At 41.7% G+C, this 24,424-nt stretch overlaps 1 protein-coding gene across 1 annotated transcript in view; it reads right to left on the bottom strand.

Moving 5' to 3' along the window:
* Positions 1-24,424, bottom strand: part of LOC122792803 (rod cGMP-specific 3',5'-cyclic phosphodiesterase subunit beta-like) — an 897,069-nt gene that overhangs the window by 450,769 nt on the left and 421,876 nt on the right. The window contains exons 12-13 of the mRNA XM_044060372.1: positions 11,037-11,102; positions 840-986 (exon numbers count right to left, since the gene is read on the bottom strand). Coding sequence (XP_043916307.1) covers positions 840-986; positions 11,037-11,102 — 213 coding nt within the window. The remainder of the gene's footprint in view (positions 1-839; positions 987-11,036; positions 11,103-24,424) is intronic.

Genomic DNA, 24,424 nt, shown 5'->3' with positions numbered 1-24,424 from the left:
GATCCATATATGGGTCTACTTTGGTAGACTGAATGTTGTGCTTTCCCAAACTGCAGATTACGAAAACAACAACACTGAAATTGCAGTAAACTGAACCATCACATTACCAACGTTTTTACAGGAAAAGAAGACAATCGGCCAGCATTCAACAAAATAATTGAAGTAAGTCAAAGCCACCCCCCCCCCCAACTAAATATACCAACTCCGGGATTGTACTACATTGAGGGAAAAGGGCAAATTTCCACATGTTGGCCAAGTGCCTTCATTCTGTCTCTCTCTCTCTCATAGATATATATATATATATATATATATATATATATATATATATATATATATATATATATATGTTCAAGTTCGGTTTAGTGAGAGTTCGGTGTTGTCATCTCCGGAAACTGCTTAATTCAGCTTAGTAGAATGTTTCCCCATAACAATTCCTGTCAAAAGTTAATATTTTTTTCTCTCAGAAATAAAAAATGTTATATTCTAATGAGGGACTTACTGTTAGAGCTGCTTGTATATCAGGGACTGTTTTGGAATGATGCAGAGATAATTTTTAGCAAAGGTAAAACACAACCTGATCTACAAATTGCGAAAGAATTGCAGCACCAAAGCAATTGACACAGACAGAAACAGACTTGGCCATGCCAATCTGACACTAGATTTTAATTATATAAAAGTAATATTCAGGAATAACAAGCTATTTGGATGCTATCAAATCCCACATTTGAAAATATAGAATAAAACTGGAAAAAAATGACAATCTGCTACATAAAATCTGTTCTTGCTGTTTAATAGAATTGCTGCCTGCTGCTTCTTGTAATACAAGCTTTATCACCTACCTCTGGTGAGATCTGGAACTTTTTCACTACTCCAAGCTGGTAGTACATCTGAATACCACATTTAATCAGGTCTGTTTCACTGAAGTCAAAGTCAGAGAAATGGAATTCAAAAATTTCTGACTCTTTTGGATCTAGAAGTTCCTGTTTCTGCAATAAGAAATATCACAAATCAACCACGAATGGGCCAACTATACTTCATTGATTGCCAGTCCACCAAAACACATTCTCTCATACCCAAATGCATGGAACTGTTTTATCAAGTACACAAGTGGATCACACCAACATTACTCAAAACAAAGTGATTTTGTGAAAATAATCTAGTTGCAGCCAAAAATGAAAACTTTCCAGGTCTGCAATTAGCTGAAATTGTAAAAAAGTAATAATGTCAATAATGTTGTGTATTTTTCTAATTTACATGCTCGCTCTCCAAGATGCCATGATCTTGAATAAGGAAGAGTACAACAAAAGAAAGCAAACACACATATCAAATGACTCCATCCTCAAGTATCTAGGCTCGAGCAAATGCAGAACAAATAACTCACCCTTCTAGACATAAAGAAAAAACATTACAAATTCAGCTGTTGTGTTCGCACCAGGACATCGATTTTGCATTCTGAGAGTGAAGTGCTACATCGGTTCATAGGTAAGTACTATGCTAGCTGTCCTGGTGGGCTATTTTAAGTCTACCCGTTTTCCATTTTTGTGCTTGAAATAACCTATCCCATTTGGTAATAGATTGGCCTTGCCCATCTCATGGTCGATAATTATATATTACCCCTAAAGAGAATAACTGGGAGCATACCATAGTTAATTTTAGGAATCCCATGCATGGTAAAAGGCATTTAGGAGCTACTTCTGTCCATTAGTAGTACAAAGGGCAGTCCTGGAGTAAATTTTTCCCATCAGTAGAACTAAGTTCCACTTGAATATGGACAGGGATGAAATTTGTTTAATGTTGATATGGAGTCTGTTCCAGAGCAGCGGTATCCTCTGTGAGATATACCTGTCTCTCCAAGCTGTTCTGCTGATGTTGTAGAAGAGGTTTATATCCATAGACTGGGTATTTCTGATGCCATTTTACTTGCTGATGTGCAGTAAATTCATCAGTAATGAGTTGGAAGATGCCTTGTATGCCAGGCACAGGTCACCTCTTAGCAGTCTGTAGGTTATCAAGTATAGTAAGAGCACTTTGAGTCTGTCCATGTAGGACATGTTTAGGCCTTGTATCCTTTTAGTAAGGTATCTATATGGGCATTCCAATCATTTAATGCGTCTGGACAGATGCATGCCAAAAGGGGCATTGTATTCAATGACTGGCTTAATGAGGGCTGGATAAATGGGGACAATGACATCCATAAATCTAAACACAATCCCTTTGTTTATAAGCAGTGCAATATAGAAGGACTTTCTTAACAACAACAGACATACTTTGGTCAAAAGTTAGGACACTGTCCACATATGTTCCCAAATCCCAAACAACTGAATCAACTCTTCAGGGCGTATAGTCAGTGTGGTATTTCCTTGAGGTAGATGATTTCCCAAAGGATACAATAATGTAATGTGAGAGTGTTCAATCTCGCCGTTTGTTCTTACACATGGGTTCGGAGCCGATCCTCGGCTCCAAGTCGGCCGCTTAGCAAAGCTCTGCATCGAGAAGAAGCTCGAGACCAACCTATCTCCCACAATCCCCTCTGCCCTTACCTCAGATCTAGTTTGCCGCTGGAACTGATCACATCACTTGAAGAGCTCTGAGCCAACGTCAGATAAGATTTAGCTTTTTTTCTAATAGAATTTTGATACAAATTTCTTAGATTTGTAAAGACTTTGTGTGTGTGTGTGTGTGTGTGTGTGTGTGTGTGTGTGTGTGTGTGTGTGTGTGTGTGTATGGTCTCTGGTTCCGATTGACTAAAATATTAGTGTTTTCAAACAGTTTTATTTAGTTAGGATTCCTAGGGCCTACCCCACTCACTAAATATTGGATTCGACACTTAAACTGATAATAATCACTTCATATTTTTTCTTCACGGCCTTTGGCTAAGTCTAAGAGTAGTGATTGTTGTTTCACTGTTGATTGTGACATTTTTGACTTAACATGTCTGAGAAGGTTAAGTCAGGCTTTAAAAGATGTCAGTGTGGACAGAAGATGTCTGTCACAGACAACCATAGCTCCTGTGTCTACTGTCTTGCCCTCTCCATCTTCAGGAGGACTGCTCCATATGTCACTCCTTTAGTGGAAGGGTCATGACAGATAGGCGCAGGAAGCTTATGGACAGGAGTCTTCTGAAGCCTGCTTTTCAGGAGGCTTTAGATAAGTCAGACCAGACTTCTAAATCTTCGAAGGAGTCGAAGACTTTGGAGCCTATGTCATCGGCTCCAAGTTCTTCTTTTAAAGTTCGTTCACCGGTTCCACAGACTTCGGGGCCAAGTATCGAGCTAGTGTCTGTCACCGAGCCTCGAGTCTTGGAACCGGTGATGGAACTGCCACCTCCTGCTCTTTTGAGGTTGGCACCATCCTCTATTCCTTCGACGCGGTCTTCCAGGCCCCTCTCTGACACCGACGTAGATCGTGTGGTGCAGAAGTTGATGGAGAACACGGCCCTGTCCAAACTCATTGCAGTCTCCTCTCAGTTGGTGTCAAAGGCCTTCCCTTGTCTCCATCTGGTCCTCCTCCGAGGCCTACTCAGCCCTTGGAGCCAGGAGACGCTGATCTGTTGATAGTGGAGCCCTTGGTGCCGGAACCGTCTCTTTCTCGGTCGGCACCGTTGACCTCGACTCCGTCGGAACCTCTCCTGGACTCGCAGAGCCGACGATCTATCCTTGGTTCCGGGACCGAGAGTCGAACCGATGTTTCGGTGCCGACTCTCCCTCTCGGCGCCTCGGCACGGATCACCTCGGCTCCATCCTCGGGGTCGGTGCCCTTGGCTTCCACGTCGGAGATACCTCCGCGTTCTTCAGAACCGGGGGATTCCTCGGCTCGGGGTCCAGGGGCCTTTGACCTTATGAGGAAGGTTTTGTCTTCCTAGACAACTATGTCAGCAGAAGCAACATCTCCCTCCCATAAAGGCCCGTTGTCCTCTTCTGCACCTACGGCTACTCAAAAGCGTCGAGCACCAGTGTCTCAGCCGCTCCCAGAGGGAGCCCCCTCTTCCTCAGAGGCTTCATCGGATACCCCCCCCGATGACGTCCCGAGGAAAAGATTGTGCAAGAGGAGGCACTTGGATTCTCCACAAGAGTCCTTAACATCAGACACTGACTTAGATGAGTCAGAAGGGTCCCCAAAATCACCCTCGGAGGATGTCTCCTCCTCTGACATCCTGGAGATCCTAAAACAGAGAGGTGATTGGCAAGCCCTACCCCCTTCTGAGGATGAGTCAGTCTTGCTGAAGGCATTCTGTGCTCGCCCTTCTTCCTCCTGGGTCACTCCACCCTTCGACGAGTTAATGGATTTGATTGCTCGAAGGGCGTGGGAGACACCTGACACAGTGGAGCCAGTTCCCAGAAAGCCTAATAAGTATATTACGGCCCCTCAGGATAAGGCATACCTCACAAAGGGAGTTCCAGTGGACGCTATGGTGGTGGCAGCTGCCATTAAAAAGGAGATGTCTGAATCTTCCTCGTCTGTCCATCCGCCTAACAGAGATTCTAGGACCATGGACAGATATGGGAAGCGCATTTTCAGTTCAGTGACTTTTTCCATGCGATCGCTGAACTATTTGACACATTTCACACATTTACAGAGGGATCTAATCAAAGAGTTGGGAGATACCCTCCAGGGTACTACAGATGCTGCTGTCGCGGATAAGGTGACAGCACAGCTCAATACCCTTACATCTATTGTTAAACTCGTCCATGAGGCTCATCTCGTATGCAGCCGAAGGGTCGAGTAGGGCTGCGGCTTCAGAGATTGCTCTCCATAGACAATCCTGGATGCGCCTATGCTCCCTTGCGGAAGCCTTCAAGTCTTCCTTTACTAATGCCCCTTTTGATGGTGCCACTCTTTTTGGTCCCAAAGTAAAGGAGACCCTTACCCGGTGAGAGCAAGAGGGAAAGACTCTGTCCAAGTCCATTTTTCCACCCCATCCAGACCGTACCCCAAAGGGCAACAAGGTGGGAAAATGTGGTTTCATAAACCCCAGGGTTCTTTCCCAAGCACACAGGGTGATGCCCCCTCCAGAGGCAGAGGGGGGGGGCAGAAGTGGAAGACGTCGCTCTGGCGGCAGCGGGGGTCCACAGAACCAAGGCGACAGGGATACTGTCCCTGGGAAGCCTTTCCAGCACTCCTGAAGGGAGGCCCGACTGTCCTGCTCTGGAGGCAGTCGGGGGATGCTTAGCTTTATACCCTCAGGCCTGGCAAAGTCTTACCTCAGACAGATGGGTAAAAAGCATTATTACCAGAGGTTACAAAATTCCATTTCTATTTCCCCCGTTACCACAGAAAAGATTCCCAGATGTACCGCCCCATCTGCGAGAACCTGCAGCTATAGAAATTTCAAAGCTGCTAGAAAAAAAGAGTCATCCAACCAGTCCCGGCGGACCAAAGAGGATTCTGAACTTACTCAAGGTTCTTTTTAGTTCCAAAAAAGACAGGGGACTGGAGGCCAATTCTGGACCTAAGCAAGCTCAATACCTTTGTGAAGAAAGAAAAGTTCCGGATGGTCACGCTTCAATCGATCCTTCCATTCTTACAGAAGGATGACTGGCTGTGCTCAATAGATCTCAAGGACGCATACTACCACATCAAAATGGCCAGAGCATCCAGAGATCACCTGCGCTTCCGGCTGGGAGCCAGCCACTTTCAGTTTTGGGCCCTGCCCTTTGGTCTAACCTCAGCCCCCAAGGTTTTCACCAAATGCATGGCAGTGGTAGCATCTCACTTGAGACACCTAGGATTCTGGGTGTTTCTGTATCTGGACGACTGGCTCCTTACTGCCACCACCGAGCGTCGACTGATACAGGCCAGGGACTACACACTCGGCCTTTGTCTTCAGCTAGGGATTTTGATAAATTTCGAAAAATCTGCCTTACAGCCATCACAGCATATCTCATTCATAGGGGCAGATTTGGATACCCATTCCTTGCTTCTAAGACTTCCCCCAGAAAGAATAGCTTCCCTACAAAAGCACATATCTCTACTTCTGTTGTCCAAGAAATCCTCAGCCAAACTGGTTCTGAAAGTCTTGGGACTCATGTCAGCTTCCCTCATTGCAATTCCCTTGGGAAGACTACACATGAGAGTTCTTCAATGGCTGCTGTTTGCACAATGGTCGTTCCAACAGTTACTGCTGACACACGAAATTCACATCACAAACACCTGCAAAACACACCTGTCTTGGTGGTTACAGAATTGCAATCTCATCCACGGCCGACCGTGTGTGTTACCCACACCAACAGCTACAGTGACCACGGACGCTTCCCTGATAGGGTAGGGGGCATCTTTCAGGGACAGACAGTCCAAGGCGAATGGACCAATCTAGAGTACAACCTGCACATCAATGTCCTGGAGATGAGGGCAGTGTTTCTAGCATTGCAACACTTTTCCTCCCTTCTACCTCTAGGGACCATTGCAGTTGAAACGGACAACATGTCCGTAGTTTGGTACATAAACAAACAAGGGGGAACCAAATCTTACCAGTTATGCAGAGAGGCCATGAGAATTTGGCAATGGGCAGAGTCCACGGGTCACTTTCTGATAGCAATGCACATCCCGGGGTTATCCAGCGTTATAGCGGACAGGTTGAGCAGAGCCATCCTGTTACCTCACGAGTGGTCCCTCAACCAGACAATAGCGGACATGATATTCCACAAGTGGGGCCAGCCTTGCTGCGATCTGTTTGCGTCTCCAATGAACGCAAAATGCAGAAGCTACTTTGCCCTATTACCCCCACCAGGGGATGTCCCCAGGGATGCTCTGATTCACGATTGGCCCCTGGGTCTCCTGTACGCCTTTCCCCCCATACCTCTGATACCGAGATTTCTCCAGAAAGCCAAGGATCTGGAAAGGACTGTAATTCTCATTGCCCCATTCTGGCCTCATCAAATTTGGTTTCCCTTTCTTCAAGCACACCAAATACGGGAGCCCTGGATCCTGGACCCGGTGCCAGATCTACTGACTCATTCGTCAGGAGCTCCCCACCCGTCGCTCCTGTCCCTCAGATTAGCAGCTTGGCTGCTCCGCTTCCCTTCTTAGCCAGGTCTGATCTTCTTTCTCCGGCAGTTCAGAACATTCTAGTAGCCTCTCATAAAGCTTCCACTACAAAAATTTACACTAGTAAGTGGAAGCGTTTTGTGTATTGGGCAACTGCACAACATTTAGATCCCTTAATAGCCCCACTAGACAAAGTTTTAGAGTTCCTATCCATGCTATTTCACCAAGGAGCTTCTACTGCCACCTTGAGGGTTCAGTTGGCTGCTATTTCCAACTTTCATGTAGGGGAGAATGGAGCACTTATTATGGCTCATAGGCTTTGTAAAGCCTTTTTAAAAGGATCCTTTCATCTTAGACCACCAGTCAGGTTTCCTACAGCTCCGTGGAATCTGAACCTCCTTTTATCCCAGCTGATGCTTACCACCCTTTGAACCAGCCTCTTCCTGTTCCTTAAAGTTCTTGTCCCGAAAAACTCTCTTTCTAGTAGCTATCACTTCAGCCAGGCGAGTGTCGGAACTTCAAGCTCTTTCCATTAAACACCCATATTTAATTTTTCACCCGGATAGGGTGTCTTTACGCACCAACCCCTCTTTTCTCCCCAAGGTTTGTTCAGTCAACAACATTAATCAATCCATTGAACTCCCCACATTTTTCAAAAAACATTCCAATAAGCTAGAATATAGGTTGCACAAGTTGGATGTTCATAGACAAATCAGATTCTATCTGGATAGAACAAAAGATCACAGAAAAGCAGACCAGCTCTTTATAGCCTTTGCGGACAACAAAAAGGGCATGGCAGTGACGAAGCGTACTCTCTCCAAATGGCTGTCTGATTGTATTACCTTTGTTTATGCTGCTACTAATCAAAGTTTGTCCACCAAACCAAAAGGACATTCTACTAGATCAGTCTCCACATCTTTGGCTCATGCGGCCCGCCTACCTTTAGATACTATTTGTGCAGCCGCCACTTGGTCTAAACCACATACGTTCATCACTCATTACAAAGTGGATAGGATTTCCAGGGACAGGGCAACCTTTGGTTCCACTGTGCTCAGGAACGTTCTTCCGTGAGTCTCTTAGGGTCACGGAGCTAGGGACGCTACCCATGTGTAAGAACAAATGGTGAGATTGAACACTCTCACATAAAGAAGTTATGTCCTTACCATAACATTCCATGTGGAGTGTTCATCTCACCTTTGTTCTTACATTCCCACCCTCCCACCCTCAGGTCAGGAAGAACGTCCAGTTTAGAGGTCTGGTCTGGTTCTCCCACTACTGATTTCTCTCTGTTGTGCTGCTGGTTTCACTTACGCCCTTGTATGTATGTATGTTTACATTATTGTTGCTGGATCTGGTGTTGTTTTGCAAACTAGATCTGAGGTAAGGGCAGAGGGGATTGTGGGAGATAGGTTGGTCTCTAGCTTCTTCTCGATGCAGAGCTTTGCTAAGTGGCCGACTCGGAGCCGAGGATCGGCTCCGAACCCATGTGTAAGAACAAAGGCGAGATGAACACTCCACGTGGAACGTTATGGTAAGGACATAACTTCTTTTTTTTGGCATTTAGTTCAGTCCATGATTTTGGCACCAGTTATTTATTTGGGACAAACCTTCCTGCAGGATGGCTGTCAGTTGTGCCTGGGAGAATCTACTGGCGATAGACCTGTTTATATGCTATTTGGCAATCCAGTAGGTGACATGGGGGGTTATTCTCACTTTATTTAGCTTTTTTACTATGCCTGCATGGAGAATTGTGTTGAGATGTACAGTGTTTACCATTTTGCCTTCATCCATTGCTTTGGTGACCTTTTCAAAAAAAAATCCACCAGGTTGAGAAAGCATGAGGTACCCTTGACGAATCCAAACTAAGACAAGCCCAGTGTTTGGAGGTTCCCTATAAACTAATGTATTAATTCCATGACAGGTCTTTCCATGGCTTTACATATGAGGCTGGTCAGACTTGTGGGTCTGTAATTGCCTGGGTCTGGGGGAGGTCCTCCCTTATGCAGGGAAATGACTGTAGCTGTTCTCCAGTCGCTTTGTATAAAGCCAGTATCAAGGCTCAGATTGCACAGTGTTATTAGAGGTGTGGCTAAATTGTGCTTCATGCTGTTTTAAAATGCCTCCAGGGATATTGTCAGAAGCCATCAATGCAGCATTTTTGTGATAGCACTTTTACAACTTGGCCTTGTTTAATAGCTGGAGTCAAGCCAATTTCATGTATATCTTGAGGGCTACACTGAGGAGAAAGAAGGCAAAGTTAGGGATACATTTATTTACCAGTTGGTTAGCTATTTCTTCAGCCTCAGTCTAATTAACATCATTCACAAACAGCTTGGTGCATATCTGTGTTGTACTTTTGAGACTATAAACCTAAAAAAATGCCTTGTGGTTGTTTTTGGTTTGTGTACCTATTTTAGCCTCAAACTGGGCTTTGGTGGATTTTATTAAGGTCCTGAGTTGTTTGTTTATTTTCAGTGGCAAGGGCTCTAACATTATAGGAATTGCTCTGCTTTCTTTTGGTCAAAATTATTTTCCTTTTATTATAAAGCTTGTTGATATTATGATTCCACCATGTGAGTTTGTTTCTGGGGTTTGCCCTGTACTTGTTCCGATAGGGTACAGCTGCATCTATGCAGCTGTTTTCATGCTGACATAGTGTGATGGTATATATTTGTGTGTTCAGGAACACAGGACACAACATATTTACACATTACCTCTTTGGCTAGTCAAAACATAGTTGTTAGATAAAGGAATTAGCTTTAATATAGTATAGACCTTTTATAAACAAAATGTTTATGTGCAGGCAAACCAGTTTACAAAATACATTGACGGAGCTGAATAAGTTGCACACTTCCAAATGTACTTCATTATATGATGTCAAAGTCAAATGTATATCAAATACACTAAATGGATTTTTTTTTCTGTTTACAAAGGGCTGGTATTCCTAACAAGTAGCCTAATGGAATACTGAAAGGCTCCACTATATGGAGAGAATAGACTGCAGGCTGTGCTATATAATGAAGCTGCATAAATTGGAACACAGGCCTGATAGAATAATGGATGCCTCCACTATGTGGATTGGTCATTAATGTTGGCTGTTCAGCACACTGGCATTAATGCTGGGCTAGTAGCAGCCTTTGCAAAATGGAAATACTATTGGCAGTGACCATGTTTTTTAATAGAAACTGAAGCAAAAAATGGCCTAAAGAGCCTATCCACTGAAGAACCTCTTCCTCTGCACTGGACCTTATTGTTCTAGGCCTCCTTATGTTACATCAGTTATTTAAAAATGTCACTAAACAGTTCATAAACATGGCACTTTCAGATGTTGCTGACAGTGCATTAAACACTGAGTGATGTAACTTCTCAGTAAGTAAGGGTAACCCCAGCAACTGTGCTTCTTTAACACAAGAGCCAGGATGAGTTGAATGCCAGCTGTCATAATATTATGCCCTTGACACAACTTTGCATATTACCACTTACATATATCTTGTCTGGCCATTACTACCACAAATCATAATCAATTTATTGTAGATACTACAAAGGCCATCTGTAGCAATGATTGTCTATGTTTCCATGTTTTATAGCAGGCCTCAAGTGCTACAACTCCCACCCCAACTTCAGGATCCATGCTGAGTACCTTGACACTTCAGTAGAGAGACCTACATGAATACTGCTTTGCTGATGAAATCCCACATTGCACAAGATGGTGGAATGTTTCCTTGGCATTGTGACTGCAAGCTACTCCTAGTCTCTGGACTGTAAAGCATGAAATCTGACTTTGTGTCTAAAATTAAAAACAATATATATACATATTGTATGTATATAAATGTTAATGAATTTGACTTCTTGATAATATACTCAATGTATTTATTCTTCACCCTTGAAGTAAATAACTGATAATACACTGTGTCTCTGACTGTGTTTGATTCCATATATGCATAATTATTTACCTTCATTTTAACTATATACAGCAAATGTGCAACTGGAGTGTGATTTTCTTTGTTGTGATTAATGATTATGTCAGCAGTGATAATTAAACAACAACTTACCAGGATTCCACTGATGTCTTCTTCATTACAGTCTTCTAATTCTTTATCAAGATATTCCCTTGTTGGCTGCAAACAAATGGTTGCAGGTCACTATGATTTTACTAGCCAGAATGAAATACTGTCATTGATGAACTGATTGCAAGGTCAGAAGTGGTATTGTAAATAATAAAACTTGAAGCACAGAAACTGACTTAACTAAGACTGAAAACTACAGCTTGAAGTTACTGTCTTTGAAAAGAAATTGCAATTTGATGTAGTTTTTTGATGGATTGTAATAAATGTATGTAATTACTGCATATACAATGGATATAAAAAGTGTACACACCCCTGCCAGGTTTTTGCCATTCTGGTAAACAAATGTCATTAAATAAATATATAAATAAACATTTTGCTGTGAGGGCTAAGCACCATAGAATAGTGTCAAATGTTTGCCTCCCCTCCACAAAACCACACTTATCCAGGTCTATCGATGTTGACATCACCTTTGCCATTCTTTTAGCCACTATAGATAGAAACACTTTATAATCATGGTTTAGGATGGAAACGGGCCCATATGAAGCTGGATCTAATGGGTCTTTAGCCTCTCTAGGTATTACAGCCATCACCTCTTTCTTCCAGAATGTCAGTGCTCCTCCTCCTCTTAAAATACTGTTAAACAAAACCTTCCAGATATTTATCATCATATGTGCCATATCACACTGTACCAATCCTTCCCCTTCCATTGTGTGAAGGATCAGATGAGAAAGGACAAAAGCTATGAGCAGAGGAGCACAACAGCCAGCAGTATGCATCAGTGCAGAGTATAACATTAAAATAATTGTACAACTTTCAGAAAATGGCCGATTTATAAACGTTAGTCATCATAGCAGTAGCAGTGGTCTCACTCCTCACAATACAAAGTATATAAATGGAGTTCACATGCACCACAGCCAGGCTGCATTAGAAACAAAAAAGTAAAGTTGCCATTGTTTCATTACCTCTTTCTCCACCATCTCTTTATTGTATACACTTTACTCGCAATCATTTTTGTAATTTGACAGAATTCCCATTTCAACACTTATTCATCCAATGAAGTATTTTAAGATTTCCACAATGTCTTCTCTGATATTTAAAATCTGTTCATGAGGCTTTTAGCTTTGAATGTGCAGGCCCCATTTTCCTTGCGCTTTTTAGGTTGTAACTCAGGAAAACAAATGATTCAGTCTTTAAAAGTGAATTTCATGCTTACTTAAAGTAATCAAGTAGTAAAAACATCTCACAGACAATGCATTTCCCCTCTACATTTTAGCAACCCACCAGCTCTGTGTATAACACTGCACTGATTCTTTAAGCATTTAACCCGATTTGATGATTACACAGTTCTAGACCTAAATAGCAAGCGCATATTCTATGCTACCTCTAGTCTTTGAAAAACAAATAGCTCTGTATCACGAAGCAGCCACCTAAAACTACATAACCTCATACACAGCTAAACATCACATCCTCAGTTGCAAGCTACAAAGGGTTCATACAACCTCTGTAAATAATTTTTATTTATCTTCCTAATAGTAAGGCTGTTGTGGTTAAAAACAATTCCATCTCTGCCATAGTCCGTACACTAGCCCAGGCTTTTATGACCAACCCTGGTGGAGTAAATTAAATACCGGCCTATGCTCTGCACTAAACCACCTTTGCAGCTGCTTTCCAGATACAGTAAATCACATCTAATTAATAGTTTGTCTCACAGCTGGCCTTGTGTGGTTGTCAGTGCCATTACCATTACATTTGGTGCATGTCATGTACCTAAGGATCATCTCACTGCAGCCTTCAGTTCAGTATGTTCAGGATAAAAATGTAGAACTGTTTGACGTAACTGATGGCACAAACACAAAATGGTTAACAATGTTGTCTCATAGTACTTTGTTCACCTGTTTAGTCCTCAGATGGTGTGTATTCTGCGTGAAGAGTGCAGATCCCCCTTATGTCCGTGTGGACTTTTGCTGGTACTTAAGTTTCTTCCCATGTCCCAAATAAATGCCATAGGTGAAATGGCATTGCTCCAAATGGCCCATAAGTGAGTATACTGTGTGAAAGGGAGTCGGTGTGTATGTCCTAGCAGGAGATGGTACTCTTTACAAAGTAGCAACTCTCTTTTTAACCTGCTGAGTCCTGGGATAAGCTATGCTTCCCCAAGACCCTGTATTTGATTAAGCAAATAATGACAAAATGAACAAATGAATGAATGTTTATTGTACTACCTATATAATTGCAATTCTGTTTGCTTATGTATTGCACTTTAAACATAGTGTATTTTTACTGAGCAAACTATTAAAATGGCTAACTAAAGCAACACCCTGCTAGTTATCACAGATCCATAAGTAACTTTGCCAAAGATGAAGAAATACAAAAGTTATTGTATATGATGCAACGTATATAATGCAGATATTTTGTTCCTGCTTTTGTTTCCTTTGTCTGTATTGAACTTTAAGCCTATTACATGTATGCTTACTAAAAAAAAACAGTGATTTATAAAGTTCAGCACACAACCTTCACTTTTTTTTCAGATAGTCTGACACTGGCATTAGTTTCTTCTGTGGATGGTCTCTTAATATTGGTCCAGTGGTCTGGTCTGCTCATGTAACTGCCTTGCCTAAGCAGAGTCAGTGCACATGATGTTATTGTTACCTGTCTATTTTGACAGATGAAATACTCCACTAGGTTACACATGCACTCTACTGGCTCTGTTGTAGTTACAGTACCTCTTTCAGGCCACACTTCCTTTCTCCAGGAAAGCTGTACCACTGAGTCCCAGACTAAATTCATGAATACCCGTCCAGTCATGTAGGTTGTATTTAAATGAAAATGGTAAGTCACACTGCTTAACGTGCAAGGAAGGTTTATTTCAAAGGTTTGCAAGACTGAGTTATAAACTTGTCTCTCCACCATGTTTTATTTATCTGCTGGTGAAGATGAAGGTTCTTGGTTTTACTACTGGAACTACTGGACTTACAGGAGGTCCATGAAAACTGGGTCTCTTTTGGCGAGGTAAGCAAGACAAAGATAACGTCACTTAATAAAAGTATAGAGCTTTCAGTCTCTTAATAGCTGAGGGACTTTAAACCTGTGATGTTTATAGTTAGGAATCTTTGGGGTCTTTCTAATTGTCTGAAATGTTTATTGGGATACATTCTGAAGGGAACATTGTACTTGATAATTGGTATGTTCAGTTCTCAGTATAAGGAAGTGATTACTTCTTTGGACCTTGAAGATGTTCCTTTTGCTTTTAGCTGCGCTAAATAAAAGGATTTCATGACTATTATTGTCACATGATAGTTAAGAGAGTGATTTAACCCCTGTTCATAGGTCCCTGACTACATTTGTATTTTTTCTGTGGTATAATTACAATGATATAAGCTCCCTGAATGCAGTCACTCAAAAGCTTTGGAAGGGAAATGTTATTGCACAGTATCTTCTGTTCACTTGTATAGAAAGTATAATTTTAAGTTCTTACTACTGCTTGATGTCGACATAGGTTTTATTCCTCACTTCCTCCCTGAAGGCTCAGAAAACATAAATCCTATTACTGTTTAGAAGTTCTTATTTGTTTAACAGAAGAATTTATCAGTTTCGTTCCATAGCCTACATTAAATACCTTGTGATTCTCCTAGTATAGGATTGTAGGAAGTTGCTAGGCTAATGTCCCTAGGGCCCTTACAAGACTAGCCAAGTTCTAACCTTATTTCCACAATCAGCACCTATTGCCCATGTCCAAGAAGGACACACGTGGAACCTCCAGGTTGAATTTACGGTCACCCATCCTATCGTCCAGATTGCATTTGGAGAGGGCCAATGAGGTGCTCTGTTTGAAATGAAGTAGGAGTCTGTTTCAAAGGTGTGGTAACCTCAGGGAGACAAATCTGCCCTTCCAGCAGGTTTTATTAATGTCACATAACCGGTTAACGTCTTTAGAGCAAGTAACCCATGTACCATTTGACTTTTGGATATGAAGCATTTCCAATAACGCAAGGTCAGAGATTGTAGTCTGTATGAAAAAGAATAAAGTGACAGTGATTTCAGATGATCCCATAGGACAGATGGTGGAGGCTTTGAATTTTCCTTGTGAGGAACCCTTGTGGTTTCTCCAATTGCTGCAGGTGCTTAGAAAGGTACATTGTACTCAGTTATTCGCCTGATGAGGGAAGAGTACAGAGAGGTTATAACTTTTTTTTTTCCTGGAGGCAGTGCCCTTACTTATGAGATGAACAATATAGAATGCCCTTCTTACTACTGTGGAGACATGGTGATCAAAGGTAAGGTTGCTGTCAACCTGTGTGCCCAGGTCTCTCACCACTGAGTGTATACTTAGGATGTTGCTATCAATGTGGTAGTTAGCAGGAACATCACTTTTACTGAAAGGAATGATAATGCATTTTTCTGCATTGAGTATAAGGCCATGACTTTGGCACCAATCATTTGTTTGTGTAAGACCCTTTTGTACGATGTTGACATCATTTGGAGATTCTATGACTGATCCAAGTTTTCAGATATCAGCACACTTTGTCAGCCACAGACCTTTAGTTTTTGCTTGTACTTCGGAGAAATAGATTCCAAACAGTAGAGGTCACAGGACTAATCCCTGTGGAACACCACTGGTTACAGGTCTGCTGTTGTAGGTGGATTCCCCTATTTTGACTATGAGTTCTATCAGTGCGCCAGTTAGTGACCCATCTAAAGATACAAGGGTTGATGCCTAGTTGGATGAGTTTGTCAATGATGCCTGAATGGGGGATAGTGTTAGATACCTTAGCTAGCCTTGGCTAAGTCTAGGTAGGCTGTATGCATAGATTTCCATTCGTCCAGGGCCTTGGCGATCATCTCGAAGAAGTCCACCTGGTTTAACAGGCATAATTTCCCTTTGACAAATCCAAACTGAGTAGGGTCAAGTGTTTGGAGATTACCTATATCGTTGTTTATAAGGTCTATGATGATTCACTCCATGGCCTTGTAGATAAGGGTAGTCAGGCTAATAGGTCTGTAGTTCCTGGGGTCAATGGAAGCACCACCTTTGTGCAAGGGAATAATGGTGGCTGTTTTCCATTTAGCTGGTACGAAGCCGGAGCTTAGAATATGATTGAAAAGCGTAGACAATGGTGTTGCTAATTCACATTGGAACCCATGTAGGACGCAGCCTGGGATCTTATCAGATCCCATAGATGCTGTGTTTTTGGCCTTAGAGAGGGCATTTATGACCTGCTCTTAAGGGATACAGGGTAGAAGATAGGTGGTAGGGATGTCATGGGGAACGTGTGGTGGGGACAGGGGAGTGAAGTTTTCACAGAACCTGTCAGCCAACAGGTTAGCTTTGTCCACAGGCTCAGTATGTGTGGTATCATTAACTACCAGTTCTGCACAAATCTGGGCCTTTCCTTTTAGGTTACAGATGTAACTATAGAATGCCTTGTGGTTGTCATTTGTTGAGGAAGCTAACTTGGTCTCATAGTTTGCTTTGGAGGACTTCACAAGAAGTTTTCTTTACTTGTTTAAGCTGAGGAGGGAGTGTTTCCAGTTTATGAGGGCTCGCTCCCTCTTACTCTTAGACAGAGATTTCTTCCTCTTATTGTATAGCCTGTTAATGGCAGTTGTCCATCAGGCAGGTTTTCTCTTCCTTTAGGAGCTTGTTTTGGTCCTATCAGGTACAGCTGAGTCAGTGCAGTTATACAGGTGTTTTGTATAAAGCATTGGTGTAGAGCTTGGCATAGTTGTCAGTTCCATTTGAGAGAGGAGGTGCAGTGAAGCTATTTATACTGTCCCGTAACAGGTTATAATCTGCTATGGAGAAGTTTTTTTAGTTTAGCTTAGTTGCTGCTGGGGGGTAGGTGTGATATTTACTTCGAATGAGACCGATCTGTGGTCATATCTCAGGGAGGACCTCACAGTGGGAGTGCTACAGTGGTCCCCATATTGATAAGCACCAGATCCAGGATGTTGGCCCCCCTTGTGGAGGTGTCAACCAGCTGGTCCAGGTCATTGGAGTTAACAAAGTCAAGGAACCTTTCAGTAAATGAGTTTGAGCATGAGTAATTTACCCAGTCGATAGTTTGGTAATTAGTCACCAAAAACCATAGTCTTTGGATGTATCTTGATAGACTCAAGTAGATCCAAACAGGCAGAGCGTACTGCTGAACAGGGACTCGTGTTAATATTCATGACGGTAGGCTCTACCAACGGCCGTACTACCTCACCTCCCAGCCCTCCCTTAGGAGTCCACTTTCATTCTCTGCCCCAATATCACCTGCACAAGCAATATTAGGGAGTATAGCTGGAAGTGGCAGATGATAGGCTCTATGCCCTACAAGCTGTTGTACTACTTTGTCTTCCAGCTGTCCCTTAGGAGTCCACTCTTTATACAACAAACAAGTATACAAACTCCCCTCTTCCTTGAGCCTCAGGTGCCTCCTTAGCCATCTCCCTCAAGCTTCTACATTTGTGACCCACCCAAGCTCCCCTTCCACAGGAAGCTTAGTAACTTCTGGCAGCTGTACCTCACTGTAACTCTGGGTATTATCACTCCCCTCCATCTTTGCAGTCAGTGTCCAAGGGACTATCAGTACCTCCCAGCAGCTGTGTCTCACTTTCAGATTTACTGCTACAGGATAGCTTATTCTCTGAAATAGCTCTCATACCTGAAACTGAGACTAGTGTGGTGGCTATCTGGCTCTCCCCCAGGTTACCGGACCAATATGCTTGTCTCCAAGCCTGACTACGTGTCACTGCATGCATACAAGGCACTGCATCATCAAAGTCATTCCCTATCAAGACATCTTCAGGAATATCCTCAAACATGCCTACCTGCTTGCTTCCTCTTCCACCCTCCCACTCAAGATGAACCCTAGCCAAAGGTATTTGGAAAGTGCTACCTCCCAAAGCTCATTCTGGTGTGGACTGTCCAAGCAAGTACTGCTGTTCTCTAACCACTGCAGGCCTCACGATGGTTATATCCAAAGCTGTCTCTCTCTCTCTCTCTCTCTCTCTCTCTCTCTCTCTTAGCAGTAACCTATGTAGGATATACATTTTGGTGATAGATCAGCACCCCTGTTGTTAACAAACAACTTGCCACTGGCAGTTTGTCTTCACCACTTGCTGGCTCCCTCACCTTTATTTCTCACCTTGCGTCAGTGGACATTTTACTACTATGTGGCCACTCTAGTTACATTTGAAGCATCTAATCCCTAACCATGTATTTGGACTAGTAGTTTCCTCTGTTACTGGTGTACTCTGTTGGAGTGGATTAGACTGCCCTCCTATGGGTTCCCTTATGTCCATGTGCAGTATTGGGTATCCGTGTCTTATGCATTGGTTCTCTGCTTGCTAAGTAGACATCCTCTTTTCCCCCAAACTCCTCCTCAGAGTTGCTCTTCATAGGATCATAGGAAGTTACTAGGCTATTGGCCCTGAGGCCCTTACAAGCCTAGCCAAGAACTTAGCCCATGTTCCAGCAAGTCAGCACCCAATGCCCTTGTCTACCAGGGACACAAGTGAAATCCCAGGGGTGTATTTTCTGTTCCCCATCCAGTTATCCAGGTTGTGCTTAAAAAGGGTTAATGAGGTACTCTGCTTGACGTGTAGAGGGAGTCTATTCCACAGAAGGGAGAATCTCTGGGACACTAATCTGTCCCTTCAACAAGTCCTATTGATGTCACAGACCAGGTTGAGGTCACACATGCAAGTTACTCAAGTGGAGCTTGGTGTGTGGCTATGCAGCAGTCCCATCAAGGTGGGGTCTGAGATTGCTTTGTATGCCAGACAGAGGTCACCTCTGAAGAGTCTATGAGACTGAGCCGAGGGACAGGGCTTTTAGCTCTTCTCTTGGTCTGCTAACCAGATTCTCATATCATCAGGCAAAGCACTGAGGTCTTGTTCCCACACCAAAAGGTCTGCCAGTCCTTCAGAAGTGGTGACCTGACACCCACTCACCCATCTGTGAAAGTAAGTACTTAAGTCAGCAATATAATCATGTACACTTTCATCTGCCTTGTGTCTGTGTTTATGAAGCTTTTTTCTATAAGCTTCAGGTGTTTAAAACAATCTAGAAGACTGTTCTTAACTTTTACATAATTCAAACAATCTACATCAGACAATTCTGACATGGCCTGAACAACTTTACTATGGAATAAGGGAGTCAGGAGCCAAACCCAGAGCTCAGGGTCAACATAATTCTGTCGACATACCTCTCAAATATATGAATAAAACTATCAAAGTCATCTCCATCCCTGTATTGAGGAAAAACTGTACTGACCTTTACAGCTTCTGAGGTCCAGTTCCCCATTACCTCCATGACCCTCTTGAAGGATAAGAAGTGCCACTTCATGGTGGTGATTTCTCTCGTTTTCCTCAGCTTTTATACATCTCAGTCCATCTTCAGTCTGCAGTCATTGGGCTTCCAGGTGCAGTCTCTCTGCAGATTCCAGTTCAAGACTTTTGACCTCCGGGCACAGTCTGTCTAACCCCGTATGGATTCTCAGGTCTTCTGAAGAAAAAGTGGACTGTCCTGTTTCGGCAGGCTGCACAACCCCAATATCAAACTGGATATCCTCCGAATGCCTGGTTTGAGCTGAAGCTGCAACTAAGGTGAAATCATTGCTTCAGTAGTCAGGCTGACATGCACCAGTCCTCTGGCTTCACAATCCTTGGCCAACTGGTTCTTGGTCAGCTTACTTTAGTTTTCTGCTGACATCTTTGCCTGCTGTCCCTGACTGACTAACTACAAATAAATAAAGCTGTGATGAACTGAGAATCTGTATGTTTACTTTGTGGCTGTTGAGAGTGCATACCTTAGTGACAACTACCCACAGGCTACTGAAGTCCAATTAAAATATCCCACACTGCTGGTGTGACATCCAGTTAATATCCTATTGAAATGCCACCAATTAAATGTAATGTCCAGACAATATCCCACTGAACTGCCAAAAAATAATGTGACATCTCCCACTATCCTAGGTCAGTAACTATGGAGCTTCAATCTTCACTACTGACTCCAGGGTGAGACTGTCATTTAAACAGTAGTAATATTTCACAACTTGCCCCTAAGAGAACAGCAAGAACATGCTCTATAACCTGGAACTGGACTGTATACTTCTGTCCACCCCAACTATAACTCTTCGTTACACACTTCAGAGCAATGTGTCCCAGTTTAACACCTCTGATACAATCACACTTAAATAAATTGAATCTCACACATCCAGACACTTCTAGGAAAGCCTGGCACAGATTTCCAGTTGTATCCCTTCCTCAAAATACAGTAATGCTTCCACTAATCAGAGTGTCTTCATGCCATTTTAAAGGGATGTCCAATTATGAAAATTAAATATTAAAACAAATATTAAACAACGACCCCCCATTAATATTCCAAACTGTGCACGCTGATTGGTCAGCATGCACGTTGTAAATCAAAGACTTATACCAATGGAAAAAGGTCCGGTCGCCCTATTTTTTATTTTTTTGGATGGCAATGGAGAACGGAAGAGCTCCGTTGCTGTTATCTCGCTATGTTACATGAGTTTAACATAGCGAGATATCTTAAAAAAAAAAAAAAAAAAAAAGGCAACGGAGATCTTCCTTTCTCTGTTGCTTTTCTGAAAGCTGTCTTGCTATGTTAAACTCATTTAACATATCAAAACAGCTTTAGGTATCCACTCTACAGTACATACTGCTCACAACTGGTTAACTGCAACTGACTTATGCTGTCTTCAGTAGGCTCTTTTACAGACTAGCCTGTCAACTTTTCCAGTTCTAATTTCATTTCATATTTTGAAAAACAGCTGATTTCTAAAGGTTCCTTCCTGTCTTTCTGACAGTCTTTTTTGACAGTAACACACAGCAACTCTCAACATTTTGATGGCATCATCCGCAGATCAGCTAAATCTGAGACAGTTTGCCTTTAGAATCTTTATTCACAAATGTGCAGATAAAAATGTAAAAGAACACTGTTAAAAGTCTTTAAAACATTTTATACAAGCAGATTATAAATCAAGATGTAATAACTTATTTACAGTATCATAGCTAGTCATGTTGACATATAATACACAGGTCACTCTGAAATTATATACAAAACTTCAGCCAGGCATGCTAGCTCAAGTGTCTAATTTCTTCACAGTACTAATTCCAAATGATCACTGTATCTTGAAGAGAAGTGAATTTGAAAAGTGAATTCAAAGCAGTATTGATGTTTACAGGTAAATCAAATTGCTCATTTGTGATCACGTTAAATTGTCAGTCACAAATGACTGACACTTAAGCCTGTGACTTCATCTTCTCACATTATTTAACAAATGCCTACATATGAAGGAAGGGGTATATCAAAGTAATGATCATGCTAACAGACCCAGTGTAAAGACTGCATTTCATCTCTTAGTCGCAACTAGCATATCCCTTGATCTTAACTTTGAGTCCTCTATTTTTTACCAGTGTTGAACTCTCTTATTACTGACTTGTCTAATTTGTAGGTATTCCTATGTTCACATGACAACATCCTGCTTTGGGTCAGTAAAAAAAAAAAAAGAAAAAAAAAAAAAAGAAACGATGTAAGCAAAGCCTTACATAAAGGTTAATAGCTGGTGAAAAGGTGTAAAGTAATCATATACAACTCAGTTTAAGGGGAAAAAACAGAGCCACAATATGTGGAACTGATTGATACATAAATAAAATCTCCGTAACCAGCGTAAGTCTTCAGTAAAGTTTGATGTTTTGACTAAATTACGTGACCTCGACATACTAAGATTTTAGTAAAACATGGCTAGGCCAACATCTTTTCTCCTCCCTATAACCCTTTCAGTTTTATTTGTTGTAACATACTGTGTAAAGATCAATATTGGAGTCGTATTGGTGGTTAGAAAGTGCCTAACCTACTTTGTCCTAGGTATTTGTAAATCCAAGAATGAATATGGTGCCAAATGACTAGTTATAATCCTTTCAGGAGGGCATACAAAGATTTAGCTAGCCATTTGTTACATTCCTAGTCATCCCCTGTTTCAAGAAAGTACTGTAGGCTGTAAATTTCTTTGTAAGAAATTATATTATTATCCTACTTGAGAACTGTCTGGCCTCAAGAAGGGTAATACAAGACGAGCTGGGGGGAGACTATCAGCTACCCATACAGTTATCTTGGTTTACCTTGAAGGTGGCAAGGATGCTACTCTTTTTGACATGTAGTGGAGGCTTGTTTCAGAGGTGTGGTTGGAATAATAATCTATCAAGCCAATGTGTCATATATAAATGAACTGCAGTTCTGTAACTGGGTATTTGAGGAGCCATTCATTCTGTGAAGGAATAGAAGGTCAAAGAAGGTTGGATCTTTCATATCTCAAAAGGCTAGAAACATGAGTATTCTATAAGAAACTGACTGCTGAGAGAAGGCTGCCAGCCTGTTCTGATAATAAAGATTTTGGAGGCTACTGATCTGTTTAGTTTTTCAGTTAAGAGCCTCTCTCTAGTTGAGTGATATTTTTAGATGGCTGCTATTCATTTTATCAAATGTTAATGTGTTCAACAAAGTGAACTGCAGGTTAGTTTGTGTGTATATTCATTTTAACAAATGTTCTTTTGGCCAAATGTCTACTCTATTAAAAAGAGGTAAGAAAATTTATATTGGGGTGGGAGCACAAGTGCAAAAGTTTACAGATTAGGATTAGAGTAAGAGTTGGGTAAGGAAATACATTTAGTGTGTGTGTGTGTGTGTGTCTCAGAATATATATGGGTGGGTGTGTGTGTGTCTGTGTCTGTGAGAATGTATGTGGATGTGTGTTTGTGTGTGTTCACAAGTGTTCGCAGGTTAGAGTTAGAATTAGGGTTAAGTAAGGGGATACATTTAGTATGTGCATGAGTATTTGCAGGCTAAGGTTATAGAAAGGGTTATAGTTAGGGGATAGATTTATTGTGGTGAATATATTTGTGAGTAGTGGTTGAGCTGTCTTGTGTAATTAGTAGTAGCATTATAGAAAGGGTTATTCTAAGGTAATGTGTATAGTTAAGTTTGTGGCAGGGTTATATTCAGCACACATTACTAAGATGGGCAGAGGGCTTCATGTACCACCTTAGTAATAAAAGCTAAGTCTATCCCCACCTGCTCACCATAGTAATGCATGCATGTCCTAATTCTAACCCTAAGTCTGCCTCTGCCCCTAAAACTAGCAGTAAATCTTAACATAGAAAAACCCTCTCCATAACAGTACCACGATTCAGACAAATTAGGTTTAGAGATTTCAACCTTTTCATTATTTTGGATGTTTAGTAATTTGAATGTTTGAAATGTTTTTGTCAATCTTATCTATGTTGACGTTTTGATATTTTAAAGATTCATGACATATTTGATTAGACCAATAAGTGCCAAAAGGGGCATTATATTCAATAATTGGTTTAATAAGATATGAATAAAGAGGAATTAAGACTTTTTTATGTAGAGTCCTAACTACTGTGGAGACATGATGGTCAAAAGGTTAGGAATTATCAGCAAGAATGCCTAGTTCTCTTACAACAGTATCTAAAGGGAGGGGTGGGCACTCCATAGGGTATGGGAAATGTTTTGTTTGACAAAATTAATTATACTGCTTTTCCACATTTAATTTGAGATCATGCATACATGTTGAAGCAATTGTGAGTCAGAGTAGGATAGAATAACCACTCCCAATTTACAGTCATGTTCAAACTTGGATAGACATAACTAAGAGTGCTGTCTTGAAGGTCTGAGAAACGTATGCCAAATAGGGGAATGACCAACAATGAACCCTTTGGGATTGGATCAGTGGTGTGGTCAGCCACCCCTGCAGAACCATTGCTCAAGATGAGATATTGAGGGCTCAAGGCCACAGAAGGCTAACCGTCTTTAGATTGCCATGGCATCAAACAACCTGCATGCCAACCTGAATGATGCCTCCTTCCAACTAACTCGCATCTAAGCTCATGGTCAGAGGGGATGCAGAAATGTTTCTATCTGCTAAATTCCTGTTTTCTAAATTCATTTTGAGGTTTGATGTCTTCTCAGCCCTTGGCACATCTGTCTGAAATAATCTTCCTTCAGAGGTTAATAATAATAAAGGCATTCAGGAATACAACAAATGATAAAAAAACGCACTTTACTTGATCTAACAGTGACCTCCTTCCTCCATCTTATATAGTGTGCAAGATCTTGTCTCCACAACCAAATATAATTACTAACCTTTTTGCTTTCGGCGACCGCATGTACCAAGACTTTAACAAACCGCTTGTAAAGATGTAAATCCAAATGAACCACAAAGCAGAAGGCCAACTGATTCCAGAAGTACTTTAATAAAGCAGAATTCCACAAACACAAACCTTTCTCTCTACACCAAGACTTGTGACATCACTGAATAAGTACATCTATTACTTGTCTTTTG

Source organism: Protopterus annectens, chromosome 2.part0 (genome assembly GCF_019279795.1).
Source record: "Protopterus annectens isolate FY-2018-M chromosome 2.part0, PAN1.0, whole genome shotgun sequence".
Classification (NCBI taxonomy): Eukaryota; Metazoa; Chordata; order Ceratodontiformes; family Protopteridae; genus Protopterus; species Protopterus annectens.
The sequence above is the reverse complement of the archived record's forward strand: the minus strand, read 5'-3'. Positions and strand labels throughout refer to the sequence as shown.